This window comes from Tachypleus tridentatus, chromosome 2 (assembly GCF_004210375.1).
Source record: "Tachypleus tridentatus isolate NWPU-2018 chromosome 2, ASM421037v1, whole genome shotgun sequence".
Classification (NCBI taxonomy): Eukaryota; Metazoa; Arthropoda; class Merostomata; order Xiphosura; family Limulidae; genus Tachypleus; species Tachypleus tridentatus.
In genome coordinates, this window is record NC_134826.1 from 129,844,162 (window position 1) to 129,869,443 (window position 25,282).

General features: G+C 32.9%; 1 protein-coding gene across 4 annotated transcripts in view; it reads left to right on the forward strand.

Annotated features, from left to right (window-relative positions):
• The window catches only part of LOC143245098 (ELAV-like protein 4), a 139,398-nt gene extending 123,172 nt beyond the window's left edge, over positions 1-16,226 (forward strand). The window contains exons 4-6 of one of the 4 annotated variants that reach the window (XM_076490976.1): positions 6,462-6,630; positions 8,255-8,507; positions 11,816-16,226. In XM_076490976.1, the coding sequence (XP_076347091.1) occupies positions 6,462-6,630; positions 8,255-8,507; positions 11,816-12,140 (747 nt within the window). In that variant the 3' untranslated portion in view covers positions 12,141-16,226. The remainder of the gene's footprint in view (positions 1-6,461; positions 6,631-8,254; positions 8,508-11,815) is intronic. The other 3 variants (XM_076490978.1, XM_076490977.1, XM_076490979.1) reach the window with 3 other exon arrangements.
• Positions 16,227-25,282: the final 9,056 nt, after the last annotated feature.

Below are 25,282 nucleotides of genomic sequence, written 5' to 3' on the forward strand. Positions count from 1 at the left end.
AATATTTCATCTTCGTAAACTGTAAAACATTTCGTTTCTATAATACGCCATTCAACCTCTCTTCTCTATAAACCATGTAACATATAATCTCAATAAGCACATAACGTTTCCATTTCTCTAAGATTTGTGCGATTCGATGTTATTTACTGATGTTGTGGGTCCTTTGTATAAATGAATATTGTGCCGTTAATGGTTTTTAAAAGTCGTGGTATTCTGTAGAGTTTAGGCATTGAAGGCGGCAACCATTAGCGGTGGATTTCTCATAGAATTAAATAAACTTGTATATTTCAACCACGATAGAGGAATCCGATAAATAGGTATCGTGTAAATACATATGTATCTATAATCCCGTACTCAAAAGCTTATAATGGCATCAAGATAAAAAAAAAAAAACAGTTTCACAACCTTTTGCTATCATTCCCCTGGTGTTCATTGGTGCAGAACAACTGAAAATGGAAATTAAAATAAACAAAAAATTTCGTTACATTTCACCTGATTTTACCACACGTACAATAGCTGAAAATATAATACGTTATATATTTTACCTCAATTAACGTGTCGTCCTACGCTGTAAACTGCAGGAATTATTGTTTTAGAAAAAACAGTCATTTCTTTTTCATACAATTGAAATAGTATGTAACCATGGTTACCTCGTTTACCACAAATAACTCCTTCGTTTGTCTTGTTGCTGAATCCATTGTTTGTAGCTCACTCTCTGACAATGCTGTATACAAAATTCATGGGATGAACAGCAAGTAGCAACAGCCATCTTGCTATCGCGCGTGACCAGTCATCATCGATTACCAGAAGTAACAACTTAGGAATCAACTTTAACACAGAATAAGCTTCTAGGAGCTATAATGTGAGTTCGACTTTCAAACGTACGTCATTAGACAGTGTATTTACACTGGCTTACTGGCTTGTCGAACATTTCGACTTTCTAACATAGCTTGATGCCCGTAGAAGCTTGCTTTCTGTAAAGTTGAGATTTTGAAATTTCAACTGTATTAAGGATTATTTGATGATATGCAAGTTTTATCCTGTCTGTTTCTCAACCAATTTGCAGCTACGATTTACTTGAAAAAAACCTTATGTCACATCTTTTTAAATTTCAGCAAATTCTCTGAACACTCATAATTTTATGTTTTATATAGTTTAATGAAAATACATAGGAACCTTAGCGGTATGTCAAAGAATGTTAACTTGTTTTTGCTCACTTATTTTGGCATTAAACTCTTTGTTTGTAGACGTAGGAAAACTGTTACAAATGTTCTCTTTTGAAAGGTCATTGTTTAGAATTTTAAACTCCTTCCGCCATCTTAAAATAGTGCCACGTTATTAATGAGCATGCTCATTGGAGAAGTTGGCATTCACGCGGCAATAGACGTGGTCGCAAATCCAAGAATGTTTCTGTAATTAAAGTTAGTTCTTGCAAAACGTTCTCTTTCAAATAAGAACAAAAAATAGATTAAGGCCCGACTCAGTAACCAGAGGACATGTTGTTTTTTTTACATTTAATTAATTCAAGAATATGTCAGTCTTATAGATACTTGCTGCACATTTCTTTCGACAAAATATCGGCTACACGCTCAGTTAAGAAAGATAGAATTTGATAGAAGAAGTCTTATAATCAGTTGTATAGACTGAAAGTTTTAGTTGCCAAGGTACAAACCTGTACCCTCTCCAATTCCTTTGTTGTATACAATATTGGTATTTCATAATATTAAAATTAAACTGTACTGTATGCTTATTTTAAAAATATCGTTGACTGTTGGTATGTAGCTAATCAATTAGAAAAAGGTTTGACTAACTGTGTAAATATATATATATTTGTTTATTTTAACAAGTTATTTTTCTATTCTTTGACGTACGTGGAATCTGAAATGTTTTCCTTTATTAATTTATTTATACAGTCCTCTCATTTTTGTTGCCTTGTTCAACTAAATTTTCAACCATGCTTCATGGACATGCCCCGGTGTTCAACGGATCACATAGTAATTAAAAAAAAAAAGCATTACAAAACAAACAAACGTGTTCACGTAAGTAGGATACTAGATATCACGAGCCTCACGTTTGATAACGTCACTCTTACCCTTTTTTAAAACCGGCACGTGCATGCCACGCGATTGACGTGCCTCCGCGTGTAAGTTAAAATGTTATGTTTAGCCAGCTTCCAGGTGCGTGCAGGAAACACATGGGCTCTACTAAGTAACTTTATTGGTTTATTTACTCTGAAGGTGCTCGACTGGTAGCATCTGGTTTTAACACAGACTTTTTTTAAGTCTGCAAAAATTCACAAAATCGCATTTATTTTGGTGTGTGGGTAGTAAATGGAACAGCGATATTTCTCGTACACTAAAAACAGTGCTAAATGTGATTCCATATTTATGATCAGCTATTTATTTTCACAAATCTAAGCTTCCGTTAGCAAATAAACAATACAAATAAAGTCACTGCTTTGTACCATAACTAGGAGAGACATATACATTTATAGTTTATCTGCAGAACTCGCAACACATCAGTGAGCATTTGATAAACAATTAAAAAATATTAAATGAGCAAAAGACTCAAACTATACAGACTAACGGCATCGAAAAAATTATTGTCTTATAACAATATATCTGTCACAAAGATGTTGAAAACAGCAGCAACAACAACAGCAAAACACACACACTAGAAAATGAACGCACAATGCTTCTAAGCCTATTAGGCCAGTCTTGAAACTGAGGCTTGTTTTGAGCTTATGATTATCGCGCCACCTATTAGAGTGTAACAAAATACAAATAATCTATAGATTGCTACCACTGAAAACATAAAACAGCACTCAGTGATGACGAGAAAATCCATATGTAGAGAAAAATGTATATGTAAAAACAGCACTGTACAACAAGTTTGACAACAGTGAAATCTTTTCGGTTCTCAAGGGTGCCGTTATTGGAAACATAAAGCAGCAAGGTATATCTATAGTAAAGTGTCTTTGTATTAGCATTGTGCTGCTACTGAAAACATAACACAACTCTGTATGTCAGGTTTGACTATAGCGAAGTGTTTTAGTAAGTAATGAAACAAGTAACAGCAGTACTAAGCACTCATTACATTAAGAAATGAGCAGGTAGTTTCAACCATCTTTTGCTTTCGTGATGTATATTGTATACTGGCTGTCTTGCAACAGTGTATTTTACTGTTATTTTGTAGCTGTCAGTTCTTTCAAAATACGCATTTCGTCTGAAACCACAAAACTAAAATGGACGTGTCATACTATTAGGTGTGATGGACGTAAGAAACAATTACTAATGTTTTTTTATGGTTTTTTTCATGTGTTGTACAGTACAAAGCATACACGTGTTTTACGTTTTACTCGTAATGTTTGTAGTTTGTCGACAACCACTTTACGCATATTCAAACTTTATTATATTTAAATTATTTTAAACATTTTCAGAGAAAGTAGGTTTTAGTTTGTACGTGTAGAATTATTACGTAGTCTGATATATACATTTATGCACGTATGAGAAATCTACTCAAGAAGGCAAAAATACTCAGAAACCTTAACTTAACTAACATGTTCCCATGTTTAAAAGTAATGATATGGTATGTTCGAATGCCCGGATAATTTTATAAATATTAAATTATTACGATGTTATTCGTACTATCAGATGATTTGATGTACATTGAGTGTAAAATGGATTTTACGTATGGAAGCTTATAAGACGTTAAAAGTGCAACAGTTAATTTTACGACAAAAACGAATCATTATTTCTTTTTCTTATCCAATACGAGCTACTGACACAACTTTGTCATTCGTTCATGTCTTGTCAATCATGCTCAAACTACGTTCCTTGCTGTAGCAAAAACAAAGAGAACAAGGACTATAACAACAAGAAAAAAAAGCGAATTCTAAGGTGTCTCGCAAAGTGCATGACACTTGTTTCTCTTTGCTGACAGTGATAAGGCGTGAGCACTTCGAGAAGAAAATATGGGTGTGACATTTAAGTGTGATTTAACCTATGTCGTAGCAGACAACAGAACCCTATTACATCTGTCATATTTTCACTGAATTTTATTGTGTTATTAATATCATGTGACACTGCGCCAGTGTGTTCTCAAAAAATATACGATGGAAAGTTCATTTTAGTACTTTCAGAATACATGTTATTTAACAAAAAAAGAAATAAATGTAAACTTAATAATAAGGTGCTGTTCCAGATTAATGTATATTAGTCATATATTAAATGATTTATTTATTAGCATTGTTAAGTGTCAAGCGTTTACTGTGTTGTTTTTTTTCTTGCTTGTTTCACCGTCAATGTGAGCACAACTGTGACTAACATCGGATAAACTAGGAGACGTACTTGGTTCTTCAATTTCTGGGTGTCATATATAAAATACATTTACTTAGTGCGTATGTGTTTTTCAGAAAACGTTTCATATATTTTCGTTTCTTAATTTCATGAAAGAATGTGAATCTAATTATTAAACAGCACTCAAAAGTTTCAGGGTGTGAATTTTCCCAAAATAAATGAGTGATGTGTTCTTTGATAGATTGAGTGATGAGGTCTGTGACTTAAATAAGGACGTGATGGTTTAAAAAAAATCTTCCTGCAGTTATTGATGAAGTTATCTATAGTTTGTTATTTTGTTAACCAGAACTTCGCTTATAATTCGAATACGTTATCTGGATATAGTAAACCTACATGTGCATGACTGTTCTTTTTATTTTTTTAAATGTGATTGATTGGATTCTTACATCTAATACAAAAGAAAGACTTGTTATCACAGTATGAATTTTAAGTTAGTTTTTATAACCTATAACACTATACACACTACTGATAGTATTGGACTTCTACATGCGTTTAAAATCGTGCTCTCAGTCTCTTGTAATCATATAATTTGTAACAGATAAGTAAGTTTTATAATGAGCTCCGTGTCTAAAAATTTATTCGAGAAACTCACGTTGGCTCTTCTAAGATTCTCAGTTAACTCTTATATGCGACTCAAAACTGACTCTTGGTAGGTTCTCAGTTAACTTTACTTTACTATACGACTCAAAGCAAACTCTTGGCAGGTTTTCGGTTTAATATTCTATAGAATTCAAAAAACTTTTCCTTAGACTCCCAAATAACTTCTATAGGACCTTTGATTGGTTGTAGTTATATTATCAATAATATCCTATTCGAGGACCTTTGGTTGGCTCGTGTTATGTTCTTTGATATTTCTCCTATAGGACCTTAGGTTGGCTCCTGTTAAGTTCTCTGATATTTCTTTTATATGACTTTAGGTTGGCTTGTGTTACGTTCTTTGATATTTCTTCTATAGGACCTTAGGTTGGCCCCTGTTCTGTGATATTTCTTCTATAGGACCTTAGGTTGGCTCCTGTTAAGTTATCTGATATTTCTTTTATATGACTTTAGGTTGGCTTGTGTTACGTTCTTTGATATTTCTTCTATAGGACCTTAGGTTGGCCGCTGTTCTGTGATATTTCTTCTATAGGACCTTAGGTTGGCTCCTGTTAAGTTATCTGATATTTCTTCTATAGGACTTTAGGTTGGCTCGTGTTACGCTCTCTGATATTTCTTCTATAGGACCTTAGGTTGGCTTCCGTGAGGCTCATATGCCTTCCTGCACTTGATGTTTGAATATGATATAAAACATAACGATCGTATAGCAAGGAGCTCTGAATCTTGTAATAGGTTTATTTAGTGTTTTGAATCTACATTATCTCTTCGAATGAGAAAATGCAACATTCCTCATGGAAATTAGCGTACGAGAAGAAAATACTTTTAGAATGGTGAATTGTTAAGAAAGCATTTTAAGGATTCGAGATGTTCAAAGAAGCATTCGTGAGTATCGTAAAAAAAGGAATGTTATTGCTTCAGGTCCGACTGTGTCTCTTTAATACGTTTTTCTTTTACGGAATCAGAGTGTCAAATAACTTATTTGAAACTGTTTTAGTGTATAATTTCTAAGAGAATTCAAAAGGAAATATATATATATATTCTAACTTATTTATAGTTTGTCTGCAGTAAATGGTAGAAAGAAAATGACAGTCAGACTGTTACATTCCTGAAAGGTGACAGTTGGGAAGAAATTGTTTCAAATATTATCGTACACAAAGTATGCCGTTTTCCAGATATGGAAAATGTACGCATGGTAGTTTTGGATTACTTTACAGCATGTACTTTATGAAAATAAAAATAACGTTTTTTTTTATTTAAGTATTTCGACTTGCCTCTAAACAACTCAAATGTTCTAAATAATTTAAATAACTGTATAATCGAACATATTTTCCTGGAAGTAAGGATGTTTAGAATATATTATTCATAGTTACCACTATAGTGAACCGATATTAAAAATAACGTGTGAACTTAAATTACAAACGCAGTTAGAATTCATTATCCATTTTTTATCAATATTTATAATTATGAAGAATGCTGTTTAAAAAATCGTAATATTTAATTTCTCAGGTGTCCTACGCGAGACCTAGCAGTGAAGCAATCAAAGGCGCCAACCTGTACGTTAGTGGTCTGCCTAAGTCAATGACACAGCAAGAGCTGGAAAATTTGTTCCATCCATTTGGCCGGATCATTACGTCACGCATTCTATGTGATAACATCACAGGTATTAATATCCCAGGTAGTTGATATTCTCCATGATAAATGTTCTATATAATAATTTGATATGTTTGATTCGTAAACTTAATAAAAGCGCCTGTGTAGCTCTGAATGTTCACGATTTCAACAATAAGTTGAAAGAAGTGATTTTATCTTATTTATCTGGTGCCAGTCACGAACATTGTATGTTACAATAATTTAAAATAATGCATTACGTGTTATCATATATATATACACACACTGTAATGGACGTTTAGATTGTAACGCTACTTAAGACATCGGTGCAGTAGTTTTAGTTATAATTTAAACTTATATAATACGGCCTGAGTAAGTAGCCACTTTTAATCATGCTTTCAAGCACGTGTTGCTATTAAATATAGTCAAAACACTTCAGAAACTGAAAGAGACTGCTGCAACAAGATATAATAGGTGTAACAGTAAAGTGTGATAAAAGAAATAGTAATATATTGTTTGTCTTACGATTTTAGTTTTACCTTTGATTTTGTTGTTACTTTATCTGTTATTAGTGAGATAATACTGTTCATCCGACCATCTTTCTTAACATTTTCAATCTCTTATTTTGCTGGGAATATAGTTATGCATACATTCATCCATTGTAATATAGTTGTATGTTACTGGAAATTTACAGTTCATGTTTCAAATTTTCTTATTGGGCATTTCTTCCGAAATAAGCACTTTTAATGAATCATATTAATTTGAACTAAGAAAAGACCTAATCGGTTCATCCCGATTTAGATTAATAAAGGACCCAACCAGTTCATATTAATTAAATTTACAAAGGACCCAATCATCTATATAGGAGTTAACTTGCTCTAATATTTATCTTTCCCCTTCCAATTAAATCTCTTTTGCTGTAAGAAGTATTCAATTATTAGCGGTCAAAGTTCATTAAAAAACATTTGGTCGATTTGTAATTTTTCAAATCGTTTTATCGTAATTTTCTTTTCCAAAGCCTGAGCTACTATAAATATAAATATGTAACATACCATTGCGTCAATCTGTACGAGTTTTAAACGAAAACTTAGGCCAAATTATAAGTTGTATTATTTTTCACCGAAATAAAAAGAAAAATGCATAACTGGTTAAGTGGGAACTGTTAAGTGAGATGTCTAATGTATCTACATATTGTTACTCTATTGTTATTGTTTCTTTCTTGTTTCTAGGTTTTCAATTATGATACAACTTTGTTGACACAATAGTATTTTTTTAACTTATTACAATTTGAGAGAAATAAACAAAAAAAATAGATACAATTTGCGTACTGATAAAAAAACCATATGGAAAGTTACAAACGTTTGATGTCCAGTGCTCTAAATATCATTTCATTGTCACTGTAAAATAAGAATGATATCAAATATTCGAAATGTTTATTTTTAGCTAATTATTTTTCAGCCTCGCTGTAACACTGATTGTACGGAGCATTTATCTGTGAGTAACCTTAACGTATATTTTCTATCCTTTCAGACAAGACGTATTACGGAATATGTTTTTGTTTGTTGTGAAGCTGCAACGTTTTGAACATCAATGTGTAAATACATTATCGTTTACTGTGTCGCGTTTCATTTGTGTTGATAATTTAATTATATGCTTTAATTTCAATCCGAACTCTTATCCATGTCTGCTAGGACTGTCAAAGGGAGTTGGATTTGTTCGCTTTGATCAAAGAATCGAAGCAGAACGTGCAATTAAACAGTTGCATAACACGATCCCGGAAGGTGCAACCGAGCCGATAACTGTGAAATTCGCCAACAATCCCAGCAACAACGCTAAGGCCATAACACCGCTAGCAGCTTACCTGTCACCACAGCGTCGGTTCCCGGGCCCAATTCACCACCCAGCCAACCGCTTCAGGTACATTCCCCTGTCACCGATTTCCAGGTACCGTTACCTAGCGCTTCTTTGACGTTGTTTAGTTGCGGTTTATGTTCCAAAATTCACGTTACTTATATTATCTGTGTTTGTACATGTCGATAGTTTTTTATACTTAAAACTCGAATTACAGAAAACGTAACCCTTACTTGCTACGGACCATGTTTCGTAAGTTGACGTTGTATATGAAGTACACAGCGACGTGTACACAGTAACTACAGCAACGGAGTGCTGTGCAACTTTTGCCTTTTTTTTTTTTTTAACCCAAATTATATAGTTTCACAAACTAGTAATGATTACGAACCCGTAATCAAGGGATTTGAATTTTGTTTTCTGTTTATAATAAATACGTAGTTTCACACCAAACCAATAGAATGAGCTGTTCATTTTTGTATAGGATGTTTTACTTTTTGTTGCTTTTATAAGGAAAGCGTGATTTCACGTCAAAAAAACCAATCATTATAAACGCAGGTAGTTGATTTAACATACAACTGAACAAATTATAGGAACTTTCAAGCCATTATTATAGTTGAAAATACTTGTGTTTACTGGTAGAGTTCATTTAGTTTAAAAACATTAAGCCTTTATTACAATTACGTTTGTTTTTTGTTACAAGATATCAGAAGTTTCACACCCTATGGTACATCAAAACCATTATTAAAGTAGCAAACATTTGTTTTACAAATTTGTTCTTCCACACCTTATCACCTAGAAGAATATTTTTAACAGTAACTTGTTTTGCTTTTTTTTTTTTTGCTTTCATTGAGTGTATTTGATTCACTTAATGGAAATGATGAACCTTCAACAAAAATAATAATCTGTTAAGATGCAACCAGTAACTTCTCTATGAAGTAATAAACTTCCTATTTAGTCCAGTAATTTATTTATGAAGTAATAAACTTCCTATTAGTCTAGTAACTTTTGCATAAAGTTAGAAACTTCCTATTCAGTCCAGTAACTTCTTTATGAACTAATAAACTTCCTCTTCAGTCCAGTAACTTCTGTAAGAAGTAATAAACTTTCTACTCAGTCCAGTAACTTTTAAATGAAGTAATAAACTTCCTATTTAGTCCAGTAACTTTTGTATGAAGTAATAAACCTCCTATTCAGTCAGTAACTTCTGAATGAAGTAATAAGCTTCCAATTCAGTCCATTACTTTCTATATATGTATTAAACTTCCTATTAGTCGAGTAACTTCTGTATGAAGTAATAAGCTTCCAATTCAGTTCATTACTTTCTATATATGTATTAAACTTCCTATTAGTCCAGTAACTTCTGTATGAAGTAATAAGCTTCCAATTCAGTTCATTACTTTCTATATATGTATTAAACTTCCTATTAGTCCAGTAACTTCTGTATGAAGTAATAAGCTTCCAATTCAGTTCATTACTTTCTATATATGTATTAAACTTCCTATTAGTCCAGTAACTTCTGTATGAAGTAATAAACTTCCTATTCAGTCAGTAACTTCTGAATGAAGTAATAAGCTTCCTATTTAGTCCACTATTTTTATATGAAGCATTAAACTTCCTATTAGTGCAGTAACTTTTTTATGAAGTAAGAAACTTCTTATTTAGTCCATAATTACACTTCGATTGATGAATGTTTTGTTTTGTGTGTGTGTATTCGTGCAATAAACGCAATGACATTAATCGTGTTTGTTTGTTAGCTAAAATGAATTTTTGTCACTAACATCGACATGTTGATGTCAACAATTAAGGTAAATACAACGACAATGTGAACAAAATTTTAAATAAGCAGTCTTATTTGAAAGGGCATATTCGGTTTACTACCATACCAAATGAGATAATTAACAAGTAATATGATATAAAAATTATGCTAATATAATTACGTTTGAGCAATTAAATTTGTTTCATTATTGATGCTTATGCCACCTTCCTTTAATAATTAACTGTTAATGTTTTAGCATCCGTATACGTATTTATTTTATTTCTTTTCAATACAAATCCCTGTTGAAATCATTGTGTATGCTACCGAATGTACACATTATCCTATTTACTGATCAGAATATTAAGATTAATTAATTTTTGTGTTTGTTTTTATTACAAATACAAGGTGGGCCATAATGACCCGTCAACCAAGTATAGGACAGGCAAGCTACAATACCATAACAAAGAGTAATTAATTTGTATCAGTATCGAAGCAGGAATGGCTTAACGTTGCAAGTGATCAAAGTGTTCACCACCGTAATAAATGGTTACACGACATGATTTTTTTTAGCAAAGCCACAATAAACTACCTTTGTGTTTGCAGCAAGAAACCGAACTCTTAATTGTCTTGTAATTCCATAAAATTACTATTGTGCCACAGAGAGGACATATATGGTATTTGAAAGTCATATGAAATAAATATCCTACCCGAATGTATATTTATCTCCCCTAGTTTCACCATTCTCAACGCCCCGGCAAGACCAGTTGGTTAGGGCATTCGACTCGTAATCCGAGGGTCGCGGGTTCAAATCCCTGTCATACCAAACATGCTGACTTTTTCAGGCGTGGGGGCGCTATAAAGTGACGGTCAATCCCACTATTCTTTGGTAAAAGAGTAGCCCAAGACTTGGTGATGATGACTAGCTGCCTTCCATCCAGATAGTTCTCGAGTAACTTTGCTCGAAATTTAAAACAAACAAACAAACTTTTCATCAGAGAATAATTTTTGAGATCTTAAGTTCTCCTCATATGACAATCTTTTCATCCCAGGCGTCAGCTTAGTAGCCCTTTTCTAAACCCATTACAACGATTCAGAGTCGCCCAAAGTTTGCATGTATTAATAGTTTAATAGAAAATATTTTGAATTTAAAGTCTGACATGACATTATATTTAGTCAGATACTAAATAAAAATACTTTTTAGTTTATGTATTTCTCTCTTACGAAATTATTTAAAGTAAACGTTGCAAGTAAGCTTATAAAATACTGTGCACAGAGTTATGTCACATTAAGCTAATATTAATATGTTTCACACATTAACTTCTTTTCACAAGGGTAATTAATATTTATTGAAAAATAAAGGACATTTTGTGTAAAATATTAGCCTTTTCCGTAGAGTAGAAAGCGGTTTTTCATGGTAACGTAACGTTGTCAGAAATTACAATGTTAGAAGATTAGGGAAAATACCATTGGTTACATACGCTTGTTTTAGACAACTGGGCTACATGTATTTAATAATTTGTTAGAAATAATATTTCACTTGTAGATCTTGTTTAGGTTGGAACACAATATGTAAATTACCAATGATCTAACAATTTGGTCGAGATTATATCTTACTGGGTTTTTTTGTGTGTATGTTTTTTTATAGGTACTCCCCCATAGCAGGTGATCTTTTGGCTGCTAATCCTCTGTTGGCAGGCAATGCTGTGAATGGATCTGGATGGTGTATGTTTGTCTATAACTTATCTCCAGATACGGAGGAAAACCTCTTGTGGCAACTTTTCGGCCCTTTTGGTGCAGTTCAAAGCGTGAAGGTGATCAAAGATCTTCAGACTAACAAGTGCAAGGGTTTTGGTTTTGTTACCATGACCAATTACGATGAAGCTCTGGTGGCCATTCAAAGCCTAAACGGCTACACCCTTGGTAACAGGGTGCTTCAAGTATCCTTCAAGACTAATAAATGCAAAGCATAAAATTCCTCTGTCCTCCTTTACCCTTTGGATAATCCAACTGTGTAAGGTGAGGAAGAGGTTATCTTGATGGATACTTTGAACTTCTTAACTCCTTTCCTCTAATTCTGGAAACGTTCCAGAAGGAGGATAGGAGGTATTAAAAAACTGGATTGAGATATTTATAACCTCTACGAATCGCCTATTGACTACTCATAAATCCTAGTCATCAGTTGTATTTAATGGTTAACATTTTCTATAACAAAATTTCTGAAATCAAGTTTACAAACCGAGAAGGTATTTCGCGAAAATAATATATTAATGAGAAACTTGTAACAAAGCACATATTAGCGTGTGTTACTCTTAGAAAAGACGTTATTAATAAGTTTGTTGAATGCTTAATTAGGCTTATGTGCTGGCATCTAGAATGGTTATCAAAATTGTAATGTAACCATCGAGTGAATTTACTTTGTCGTCCACTTACTATTTTTTGTGGAAATTAGGATTATTTCAACTCGTATTCACAGAAAAACAAAAAAAATCTAGTCAAAGTAAGCCAAAGAAAAAAGCCATGCCAGACACGTAGTTTTTATGTCGTAAGTATTTATTCACTTTAATGTATTTTACGTATGTTTTGGGCGTAAAAAATAATCCAACATTTGTTGGCCATCTTATTATATATTTATCAGTGTTTATCGTACTGGCACTCTGTTACCTTAGCTTTAATGATAAAGCAAAGTTTATTTAAAGAAAGCTGAGAGTTAAGGTAAAACCTATTTCACCATTTTATGTTGTTATTGTTCATTTCAATTTGTATTATTTTTGCTTTAGTTTTGTTTTGTACAGCATGCATTTTTATTTATTTTCAAAGCATTTAAATTACTTGTTCAGTGTTTTGTAACACCTTTCTTTTCTTTGTTTTTAAATGTTAATTAAACAGACATTAGTTACAATTATGAGTTCGACTATTTTACTCTTTGTTCTTTTTGATGTGTGAAAGTTCTCTTTTATGCCTTACACAGATACGTTCCTGTGGATAGAAAAGTTCTAACAATCTGCATGTGTTACTTTTTTGTTTGAAATTTATTTGGGTGCATGTTGTCAAAGCTGGTGGGGAGAATATGTTTAGAATAAGCACAGTGCATTCCTGTTTACCATACACCAAATCTTCGAAAACAATCTTAAGCCAATACCACAGCCACTGTCTTAACTTCTACAAGAGAAGTATATTTTTATAAAGCATTCATAAAATCTTTGATTAGAGCAAGGCTCTTGGCAGAAGTATTTGGATCACGCTTACAGTTTGATGATGCTCGTAACAAAATACTCACTTGTATGTTTAATAAATTGGTTCTTCCAGTAGGGGACGCGTCTGTTTCATATGTTGCGTCCAATGAAGATATTTGGTAATATATCTGGTCAGTTAGGGATATTTAAATATAGTACATACTAGGATAAATGCGAAGCATATAAACACGTAAAAATCCATGCGTCATGAATTATATTGTACAGAAGCCATCGTTAAACTGTGGAATTTTGATATAAAAAAATTGCTCTTGCCTGTGAGGTATATGTTAACAGTGAAGGCCCAGGTAGCCCGAAGTTTGCATTGGAAATGATATAGTGGTGCAGCGTTAAGTTCGAGAAAATTGAATTTTCACTTGATTTTTTTAAGTAATTTTTTTAAACTTCCGTATCAAGTCTTGATCAGAAAAAACCAATATGACATAAATTGTTTGCTTAGAGCAAATGTCTCCAATTTTTGATTTTTATGTCATTCTTCATAATTTCTTTAGAGCAAGTAATGTCTTTTTGTCCAGGATGTGAAAACAAAACTGTCTTCAGGTTCCAGTTGGTAAACTGTACTTCTATTGTGAAGTTGCTTTAAACTCCGGCTCAGACTTTGATCAATTTCGATACAAATTTGAATTTTAATATTAGAGTAGATACAGTCTTTATTAGATTCATTCCATAGTTCCTTGGGCAGTGTTTTAATTACCTAACGTCTCACACCACTAGAGGGAGTTGCTTTAAAAGACCCCTCCACCCAAGTGGTTTATGTTGGTTTATTCCTGTGATTTTATGAATCATTCCATTTTTTGAATTTTTTTCTTTGTTTAGATAACTAAGATTTTTTTTTCATGCAATAAAATATTTCTGAGTGTTATTGGCTGAAATAATTCCAGGAGAAATCTAGCGGTGTAACTTGAAAAAATCAGGCTGTTACAAGGATCAGTTTATCATTACATCTGTGGGAGAAAATCGCTCTCTTTTCAAGCAGTAGGTTTATTATAGAATTATTTACCAATTGTTGTTAAAGTCTTGTACCGATTAACAAAGGGATTATAAGCACTCAGGCAGAGAGAGAGAGTATATGGTTCTGAGTATCGAATATGGTATATTAGGGAACTCAAATAACACATTGTACTAATTGTACGAGACAGCTATTTTGTAACTGTAAGTGTTATATTATTGAGAGAGAAAAAATAGTGAAGGACTGTCAAATACTTTTTGAGGGGAGGTTTAAAAGCGTGGAAAGTAAAATATCGATTGACACATCATTTTAACGTGTTCGATAAAGAAGATTCTTCATTAAACGTGAGCAAACTATTTAACATGATATAACCCCTGGACGGTTTATATCACTTTAAACTCTTGTATCGAGAATAAAACCTCAGCTTTGTGTTCAATATTGGATATATTTCATATACTAATGCTTATGTAAAATGAAGTCCAAGTTGTATCTGTCTTCATAAATTCGTTTTACTTTTTCTAACCTCTTTGTCATTTTTAACAAATTTCCACAAACCTCTCTTTCATATGCACACGCAAACGAAGGAAATTGAAACATAAGTAACAGTTATACATTTTAGTCACGCGTCCCCAGTCTTTGCATGGTGCTATAGTAGGTAAAACTAGTTGACTGAATTCAAACTGAGGTGATGTTATAATCTAGTTAGCTATTGTTAGAAGGGAGCGGTTTTCTCCAAATTTTTTATTCGGAGTTATTGGAAAAGTCAACACAACTGCTTCACATCAAATCAGTTCATCGAAAGGCCTGAAAGTTGCAAAAGTCAAGCCAAACCGAGGTTTTTCCTTCACAATAATCTGCCATTTTTGAGTTTATTTTTTGAGATAATTGAGTCCTACCCACGGTGTATTTAATTGTAGTGAATTTGAACATCTTACCTCCCCCTCAGAGTATGATTGTTTTTTTCTAGTCAACGTTTTCACATCGGCCATTCTAGTTAAAGATGCTATGGAACATATTTACATGTTCGCATTTCATACAATTAAGTCCAAAGACACTGAGACTCTGAGAAAAAACAAAGTTTTCCATAGTGGTATTAATGAAAGAATGGCAAATTAGGATTATGCGTACAATTCTAGCCTACTTAATTAGCCATTACAATGTATTTAATTACACCTAGACTAGGTTTTTGTGATAATTGTCAATGTGTGTTGCTTTGCGGTATATTGGTGTTCAGTTGTGGTGTGTACTCTTGTAGCGTTTCAGTAATTACATCGTGTTAATTTTTTGTCAACTGAAAATATTTTAGCATTATTAAACAAAATCCTCGTATATGAACTTTTACCTCGTATATGAACTGTTTTATCGTATAGTACTTTTAGTGTTATTAATTTAATATTTAATAGTATTTGAGAGACATTTTGATGTTTCTTGGTGTTACTACTGAAGTTTGCATATGTCTCCCATAAATTTCTTCTTTGAGTTAATTACCAACAATATAGCGCAACGCCATCTACTGGTATAGAAGAGAACAGTTTGAGAACTTTCCGCCTACTTAACTGGAATGGCCAAATTTTCCCTCGGGATTTCTTCAAGTTTTCAAGTACGTATTGCTTGCAAGTCACAATTTGTGTTTTGACTGATTTGTGGAGAGAGTTTAAAATTTTTAAAGAGTTGAAAATTAAAACAGCGATAGGAAATGTTATCATGATACGTTGTTTAATAGAATGTGATATATATATATAATACATATATATATATATCTTGATAAAGGGATTTGATGGCCGTTGTCGTTTTCAGCGTAATTTTGATTGTACTGCAATATTTGTACTTTTCCATGTTGAAAATAAATTTCATCTTGAAAAGTAAAGTGTGAGATTGCATTGTTAACAAAACACGTGCTGGACTGTAGTGTCGCTGCAGTGAAAAACACGCCCTCTATCTCAGAAATTAATTAAATAAAGCAAATTTCCAACATGTCGTTCCATTATCTAACTGTAAATGAACTAAAAAGATAGTTTTATGAAATTTATTAAATATATTGTACTTATATTATTGATAACAGGCTAAAACACTGGTTTTTCGTCACGTGTCTGTTGCCTTCAACCTTCAATTATTCGGTACTTTTGTTCTAAAGTATTTTAGTACACTTGTAATCAGTTAGTTGAAATATTAGAACCAGTTATACTATTTAACGAAAATGTGGTGCCTTTTATGGTGTTAAATTGTATGACACAAGCAATCAAAAATATTTTGCCGAGAAGTACAAAAAATCACACTTTGTGGTCAACAAAGAATTTTCCGATTACTGAAGACCAAGTGTTTGTGTAGTATATACAAACATGGAGACGAGGCAAAAATAACTCGCCCCAAATAGTTTGTTCAGTATGATATTAATTATTAATCTCCTTTCCGTATCGGCCCGGCACTCGACTCGTAATCTGAGGTTTGCGGATTCGAATCCCCGTCACACCAAATATTTTCGCCTTTTCAGCTGTGGGGACGTTATAATGTCACAATCAATTCTAATTTTCATTGGTAAAGAGCAGTCAAGAGTTGGCGGTTGGTGGTGATGACCAGCTGACTTCTTTCTAATCTTACACTGCTAAATTAGGAACGGCTAGCGCAGATAGCCATCGTGTGGCTGTGCGCGAAATTTAAAACAAACAAACAAATCCATCTTACAACCTTTGGAACTACATCAAAAAACTAAAATAATAAACAGTTCGATTTTTAAAAATATGTTTTATTTTTGTGCTAAACGCCATCTATAATACTACACTCTGATTGCGAAAACAAAAGAAAATTACCACTTTGATGTGCTACGTAATTGCCTACATGAATACCATTCATTACTTTGGAAATATTAAAGAAAAATGACCCATAGTAATAAGTTTTACCAAAACTGGCTAGTTACTCCAGAGAAACCTAACTGTATACTAAACTTTTATAATTTAGAGATTCCACGCCATTATTTTTATTTAAGAAAGTGTTTCTCTGTGACGTATGCCTTTAAACATGTAAACTAATCTTGTGTGTGTTTGTAAGTATCACAGATCACACGGTTTTCTTCACAGTGATTACTTTTATAAACTTGCCAAATTTTACGTGTTTTCGTTATATACTGCGTGTTCAAGGTACTTTTTATGTGGATGAATTTCGCACAAAGCTACTCGAAGGCTATCTGAGCTAGCTTCCTTAATTTTGAAATGATAGACCAAAGAAAGGATGTTAGGCAACAACACTTACCGCCAACTCTTGTGCTAATCCTTAACAATAAACAGTGGGATTTATAACTTCTCTCACGATTGTAAGGGAAAGAAATTCGGCGACAGAATTTGAACCTATGACCCGCAGATTATGCTTTGAGCGCCCCTAAACACCAAGCCTTTCGAGTGTACTCTTACATAAGGTTACTGTATTTTGAAATGCGGTATCGCATATATTTGTGTTATAGATCAAGACTTTTGAAAATGGAAAAAAAACAACAACTGATTGTCTGAATTTTGGTGTTGTTATATTCTTTAAATTAGATAATTATAATCATAAATAACAAAAGAAAGTATTCAGGACGAATCAATAATAAGAAATATGTGATGGATCTTCGTTTTTAATTCGTTAAGTATTCATGTACAGTGCGGGAATTTTTTTTCATCGACCAAGAAGGTAAACCTTACCAACAAATTTATAATAATATATTCTAATATTTTTTTAGTTTAGCAAGCTTAAATAAGAAAATCTACGTAAGCTAAGCAAGATGATATACCTTTACTAATAAAGATTTGTGTGTGTGAGTTTGTGAGGGACAACATAGCAAAAAACCCGTGACAACTACTTATACAAATGTACACATAATTTAAAATCATATTTGCAAAACGGTTTCTCACGTAACATTAAAAAACAGGAATATTATATCCGTCCGTATATTTATGAACAGAATCGAGTACTAAATGTAATCTGATACTCCGGAGGACATCAGATGAGGTACATTAATCAATACAAAACTATTCAGCTTTTGTGAGTTGATTTTGCAAATCTTAAACTACAGCTTTTCGGAATTATTCGTATGTTTAAAATTCGGCCATAGTCGTACTAAGCACGTGGTATTCGTGCACATGTTTACTTTTCTTATTTTATTCTCATGTAAATACGAAATCCCTTTCTATTGAGTCAATTTGCAGCAGCTGTTATTTAAGCTTTTTATTCTACAGAGTAAACCAAGGAACAAAAGAGCTGTCTTCTTTCTCTTCTCTTGGCTTTGCTCTGTCATTTAAAGTCTCTTTCTTTCCGTCTGGTGTCACTTCGTGTAAACTTAAGTTTGCACAGAACATTCATTTTATTTTTTCGAAAAGAACAAAGCGAAAGTGTTTGTAAATACATCTGTGCATCGCGGTTCTTTTTGTCAGTTCGAACTACGCAATCTTTTTAGTGATGTATTAATGTTTAAAGTACATCTGGAGGCCTGATTTAAATGTGCAACTAATCTTACAAACGTACTTCAAAATGCTGTTAAACAACATTAAACATTTCACCTATAGAGGCTAGAGTGAACCCTATTTTTATTTCTGTGTTGAAAAACCTTACAATTCAATATAGAGTCTCTCAAGGTTCAACGAACCGTAAAATTATAGTTCTTATCCTTGCTTAAATGTAGGCGGGTGGTTGTTTTACAATATACATTATTGTGTATTCTTAAATTGAGATCGAATGTGTTTTTTACGGTGACGTATCTTACCATTGGCTCTCCGCTATTATTAGCGTTATGCTTCGCCTGGTTATAAAATCGACTGTGTTATCTGACTATATCTTGTGTTTAGCTGTTATAAGGTTTGATTTAAACCCTGCTGTTTTTGTTTAACGGCTTTACACTGTTGACCTTATGAAAATAAACGTTAGTCGTATTACGCTAATTTAATTTTGCGTCGTTTTACGATGATAAACTAATTAAACGGTGAATACAACTGTTGGTTTTTTTTTATTTTTTTGCGTAATTGCGAAACTGCGCAATTAGTAAGATCAATCAATGACACTAAGCATTTTTATGGTAACTGATGAAAAAGTAAAACACAAGCTGTGATTTATTAATCCATGGAATTTTAAAGTATATCATAGAAAAATATTGTGTTCATGTGCAGCGTATAAAAATACAGCATTCATGTACTGCTCTTGTGACAAAATATTTATGTAATTCGGTGTTATTAATAAAAATATGATTATTTTTTCCAGTCAAACCATAAGGAAGTTATATAAGTATAATAAAATATTAGGAAGCATAAATTACGTATCTTCAATTTAGAAAAGAATAACTAAGTAAACGTTTTGATTTACCAAAGTTTATTACATTTTGGCCCGGCATAGCCAGATGGCTAAGGCACTGGACTCGTCAACTGAAGATCGTAAGTTCGAATCCCCGTCGCACCAAACATGCTCGCCCTTTCAGCCGTGGGAGCGTTATAATGTGACGGTCAGTCCCACTATTCGTTGGTACAAAAATAGTCCAAGAGTTGTCGGTGAATGGTGATGACTAGCTGCCTTCCCTTTGGTCTTACACTGCTAAATTAGGGACTGCTAGCGCAGATAGCCCTCGTGTAGTTTTGCGCGAAATTTAAAACAAACTAAACCAATCCTTAAATTTTCTGAACGAGAATAACAACGTAAAGTACAGAAATTATATATGTGTTAGTAGCAGTTATATGTTTGTGGTTTAATACGTTCGTAAAAAAAAAACAACGACTTGAAATTAACCTGAAGAGCTATGACTAATTCTGTTTACATACGTCACAGAATTACTTTGTTTGATATTTGTATGTGAAAGGTAAAACATATCAAAGACATTAATATTTAAATATTTCGTTTTAAAGCACAAAAATTCTTTGTCTTTGATTTATCGCAATAATTCGTTCGTACATTTTGAGCTGACAGGATAATGGAAGGCAGCCAGTTAACGGTACTCGCTGCTGAATCAGGCTATTCTTGTCTGATCGAATAGTGAGTTTTGACATTTACTCTTATACAGAGCTCTTATCCACGTCTCCAAAGTGCGGAATACGTTTTACGGTAACGGGACATGAACCATGAACTATTAGATTCGCAGTCCCGGACACGCTGGTCTCTAAGCCTCATTGAGCTCAGTGTAAAATAATAAAAATTTCCTCCTAGACTGATTTTGAAGGTCTAAGTCTTCTCAGCCATCTTTTCTTAACGGGTTAAAAGTATGGTAAAAGACCCCTTTAAAACAGCGATAAGTTTACGAACTTATAAGGCTAAAATCGGACTTGATTCCACATGGTGGACATAAGAGATAACCCACGTGATTTTGCTCTAAAGCAGCCAAACAGATAACGTTTTATAAAAATAGTTTTATATTATCATGCAGTGGCTACGCTAAGAACCATTCGTGTTCCTTTTCAAACGATTAATTAAAATTCAGCGTTTTCTTATCATTGATAAACTGTTGAAGTTTTACTGAATCCACTTACAAAGAAAAAAAAAATCCAACTTAATATTTGAAACGTAATAATATTAAGTAAATTTTGGTCTGTTTACGTCCAAGTTAAAATTTTTCAACCAATGAAAAGAACGAACTTCGTTGTTTTTCACTACTAGATTATGACATATTATTCGTTTTCATTCTGCTTTTTTAAAGCTAAACCGAAAACTAACAACAAATCACGAAAATGAATTTTAAACTTTCCTAAAATTATTTTAAACACACTTACAAACATCCTGGCCTGTGTCATTACTGTTTTGGTTTCCTATAAAACACTTATTCTTATTTCACTTCACTACGATGTTGTCAGTGACGTAGCCAGATTTTTTCCACTCAGTGGGGGTAGACACTTTTAACAGGAGGACCAATAAATTAGAAAGCTGAAATTGATGTAATTTGTAATAAAATGGTCACTGAAATAAATCAAGTCGAATGTAATATTTTTCAAAGAAGTTTTTATTAAATGATACAAAAGGAGTCTCTTGTATGAAAAGCTGAAAAATATTATTTGATTACTATGCATAGATTTTCAGGGGATCAGCCCCCTTGACTACGTTTTTTTTTGTCGCTTTAAGTGTACATTAGATATTATAAAGTGATATGAAACTGTCACATCGACGTTATCATATCGTCTACGACCACGTCATATTAACCCTACACTAATTATTACAGCACTGATCTCTACAATTATACCAAAAATATCACGTTGTCTATGACCACGTCATATTAATCATGTACTAATTATTACAACATTGTCTCTACAGTTATACCAAAAATATCACGTTGTCTACGACCACGTCATATTAACCCTACACTAATTATTACAACATTGATCTCTACAGTTATACCAAAAATATCACGTTGTCTACGACCACGTCATAGTAACCCTACACTAATTATTACAACATTGTCTCTACAGTTATACCAAAAATATCACGTTGTCTACGACCACGTCATATTAACCCTACACTAATTATTACAACATTGATCTCTACAGTTATACCAAAAATATCACGTTGTCTACGACCACGTCATATTAATCCTACACAAATTATTACAACATTGATCTCTACAGTCATACCAAAAATATCACGTTGTCTACCACCACGTCATATTAACCCTACACAAATTATTACAACATTGATCTCTACAGTTATACCAAAAATATCACGTTGTCTACGACCACGTCATATTAATCATATACTAAGTATTGCAATATTGAAATATACTGTTTCACCAGCGGTATAACGTTGTATATATATATCATGTTATATCAGGTTTGCATTAATCATCGCAACACTGTTACATCAGGGGTATCGTGCTGTCTACGACAATATCATAGTAGGCCTACATTAATTATTGCAACAGTGACAGTTTCCATTACTCTAGTGGTATAACATTGTCTACGACCATGCCACATCAGGTCTACACTAAATACCTCTGTACTGGTTTGTACCGTTACACTAATAAGGGGGTTTTCTAACAATAATCAAAATATCACAGATTGTCAAATGACGTTTCTGTGATTCGTGTTTAATAAATTATTCAAACTGTTAAACACAGTGAGTTCAGACCTAAAGAAAAACATCAACTAACCCATTATAATGTTTCAATATATGTAATTCACACTTATCTGACTTTACAAAGTTTTTCTGCCATACCGGAGTGTACATTTACTTACGTTTGAAAAGGAAAGTGGTTACAGGATTTAAAAAAAAAAAAAAGAATTAAAAGCCAGAAATATACTAAGTCCTACTGCGATTTATCTTCATGTTTTCTATGTTAAGATACATCTTTTCTTCATTATATTTCTCAGAAATATCAGTTCACGACACTTGAACTATCGATTTATTAATTTCCCATCTAAAAAATAATTATTTGTACTTAAAAAAAATCATACCGCAAAATGTTTTGAAGATTTAAAAAACAAACATTAGGGGGCGTTTCTTATAAAACATTGTTCGATTTCTTAACTGTCTGTATTACCAAGAAGAAAAATAAAATGACGGAAATTTTGAACACAGACGATTTGGTGATATTTTCTTTTAGCTCAATTTCAGGCAATTTTGGAATCCTCTTATTGAATTTTTTTTTTTATATTTATATAGAACATGAACCATTTTTCACAGGACTCGTCGATGTTGAATTTTATCGTGAAATATTCGCATCCTCCATCACAAACTGATTGGGATGCACTCAATGTTCAGAAGAGCAGAATCAACATTGTGTGAGGAACACCAAAAGTAACTTTGTTCAATGAGCTATAAGCCTTTCAAGTGTTGATTTTCATGCAGATTTAGCGGAAACGGCTCTTTGCATGACTGAACGTGAATCATTCAATCACCACGTGCAAAACGAAACCATTCACGTGTTGAACATTTTTTTTTTCTATATTGTAGAAACGATTGATGGCTTCCTTTGAGAAAAATAAATAAATAAATAAGATAATATTACAAATACAAGTTGATTTCGTCTGTGTGATATTACAACTTTTACACAAAATAAATCACAAGTTGGTCGTGATGAATAGAAACTCACAAGAAGTATAAATATACATTTGTTAAAATTTATGAAAAGTGAAAAACATTTAGGAGCTAATAAAATGAGTATTCACGCAATTAAATACTTTATTTTAGTTTTCGTTCTTTCTATCATGAATGGGTGTTTACCATGAAAGAGAAACTTCATTCAAAAGTATAAAAGAGACAAAGAAACGCTTGCTAATATATCTTCTGGTATCTTTGATCTCACTTGTCAGACGTTTCATCAGAATACGGTATTCAATATCTCCTGTAAACCACTTTTTGTCTTGCATGTTTATCGTTCATTTAATATTTTGCATCGTATCAACAATGACGTCGAAGTGTCAAATCCTTTTATACGAACAATTCATATAAACAAATACAAAATGCGAAAGTATGTTTATAGATAAATAACTGAGACGAATTAAAAAAGATTTTGCTTGTAAATAACACAGATATATTGAGACAGACAAGACATCTATGCATTTCTAACAATTTTAGTGCAGTAACAAATTGTTATAGTTTTATTATTTAAGAATGAAATCACATAAGAATGCATCACTATATTGCTAAATGTTTCTAACCTAAAGATAAAAAACACAGAAGAAATATTTCAAATAATAAAAAATAGCAAGTAAAGCTTTCAAAAAGTGGAAAAAGTTTCCAGCCTAGTGTATAGTAGACTAATTTTCCTCAACAGTTGTTGTTGTTTCTTGTTAAGCACATAGCTAAGTAAAGGACTATCTGTACTCTACCCGCCATCCAGGGATCTTCAAGTTGTTCAAAGAGATTTGAGAAATTAAATAATAGAAAAGTATAAAAAGTAAACCATACAAATCACCACGTACAAAAACGAAACCGTGACTGCTTCTTCTCTTTTCTGAAACTGTATTTCCAATGTTTCAGACCCTTACAATTAACGATGAAAAAATGTTGCGTAGTAGTTCTTTTTTTACATGAATTCAAACTTTTGATCATAATACATCACAAACAGCTAGTAATACCATCAAGGATGGGGCGAAGGAACCCTTTCCAAACGTGTAGTACAGTGTTGGTTCCAAATGTTTCGTAATGTAGATGTGAGTCTTGAAGATAAGGAGGGCAGAGAACGTCCTTCTGCTGTTGAAAACGACCATTTGACAGCATTAGTGGAAAGAAACCCGCGCCAAACCGTTTGAGAAATGTTACAAGTACGTTGGAATTTCCACAATTTTTAACCATCTCGGGCAAATTGGAAAAGCTTGACAAGTGGGTTTTGCACGAACTCAATGAAAATTAGAAAAATTGACATTTTGAACTGTGCTATGTGCTGATTTTACGCAATACAAATGACCCATTTCTTAATCTTATTGTTATTTGCGACAAAAGTGAATCCTTTACGATAACAGAAAGCGATCTGCACAATGACTCAACCGTGACGAAGCTCCAAAACACTTCCCAAAGCTAAAGTTGCACCAACAGAAGGTTATGATCACTGTATGGTATTATGTGGCCGGTAGTATCCATTATAGATTGCTCAACCAGGGCCAGAATATCACTGTGAAGGTTTACTGTCAAGAATTGTAAGACATTCATAGAAAGTTGCGTGAAAAACTGCCAGCACTGGTCAATCAAAGAGGACCAATCTCACTAGTCAATCAAAGAGGACCAATCTCACTGGTCAATCAAAGAGGACCAATCTCACTAGTCAATCAAAGAGGACCAATCTCACTAGTCAATCAAAGAGGACTAATCTCACTAGTCGATCAAAGAGGACCAATCTCACTAGTCAATCAAAGAGGACCAATCTCACTACTAAATCAAAGAGGACCAATCTTGTTTCATGGTGATGCTCGGTCATACGTTACTCAAATGATGCTCCAGAAGCTCAACGACTTGGGTTACGAAACAATGTCTCATCCTC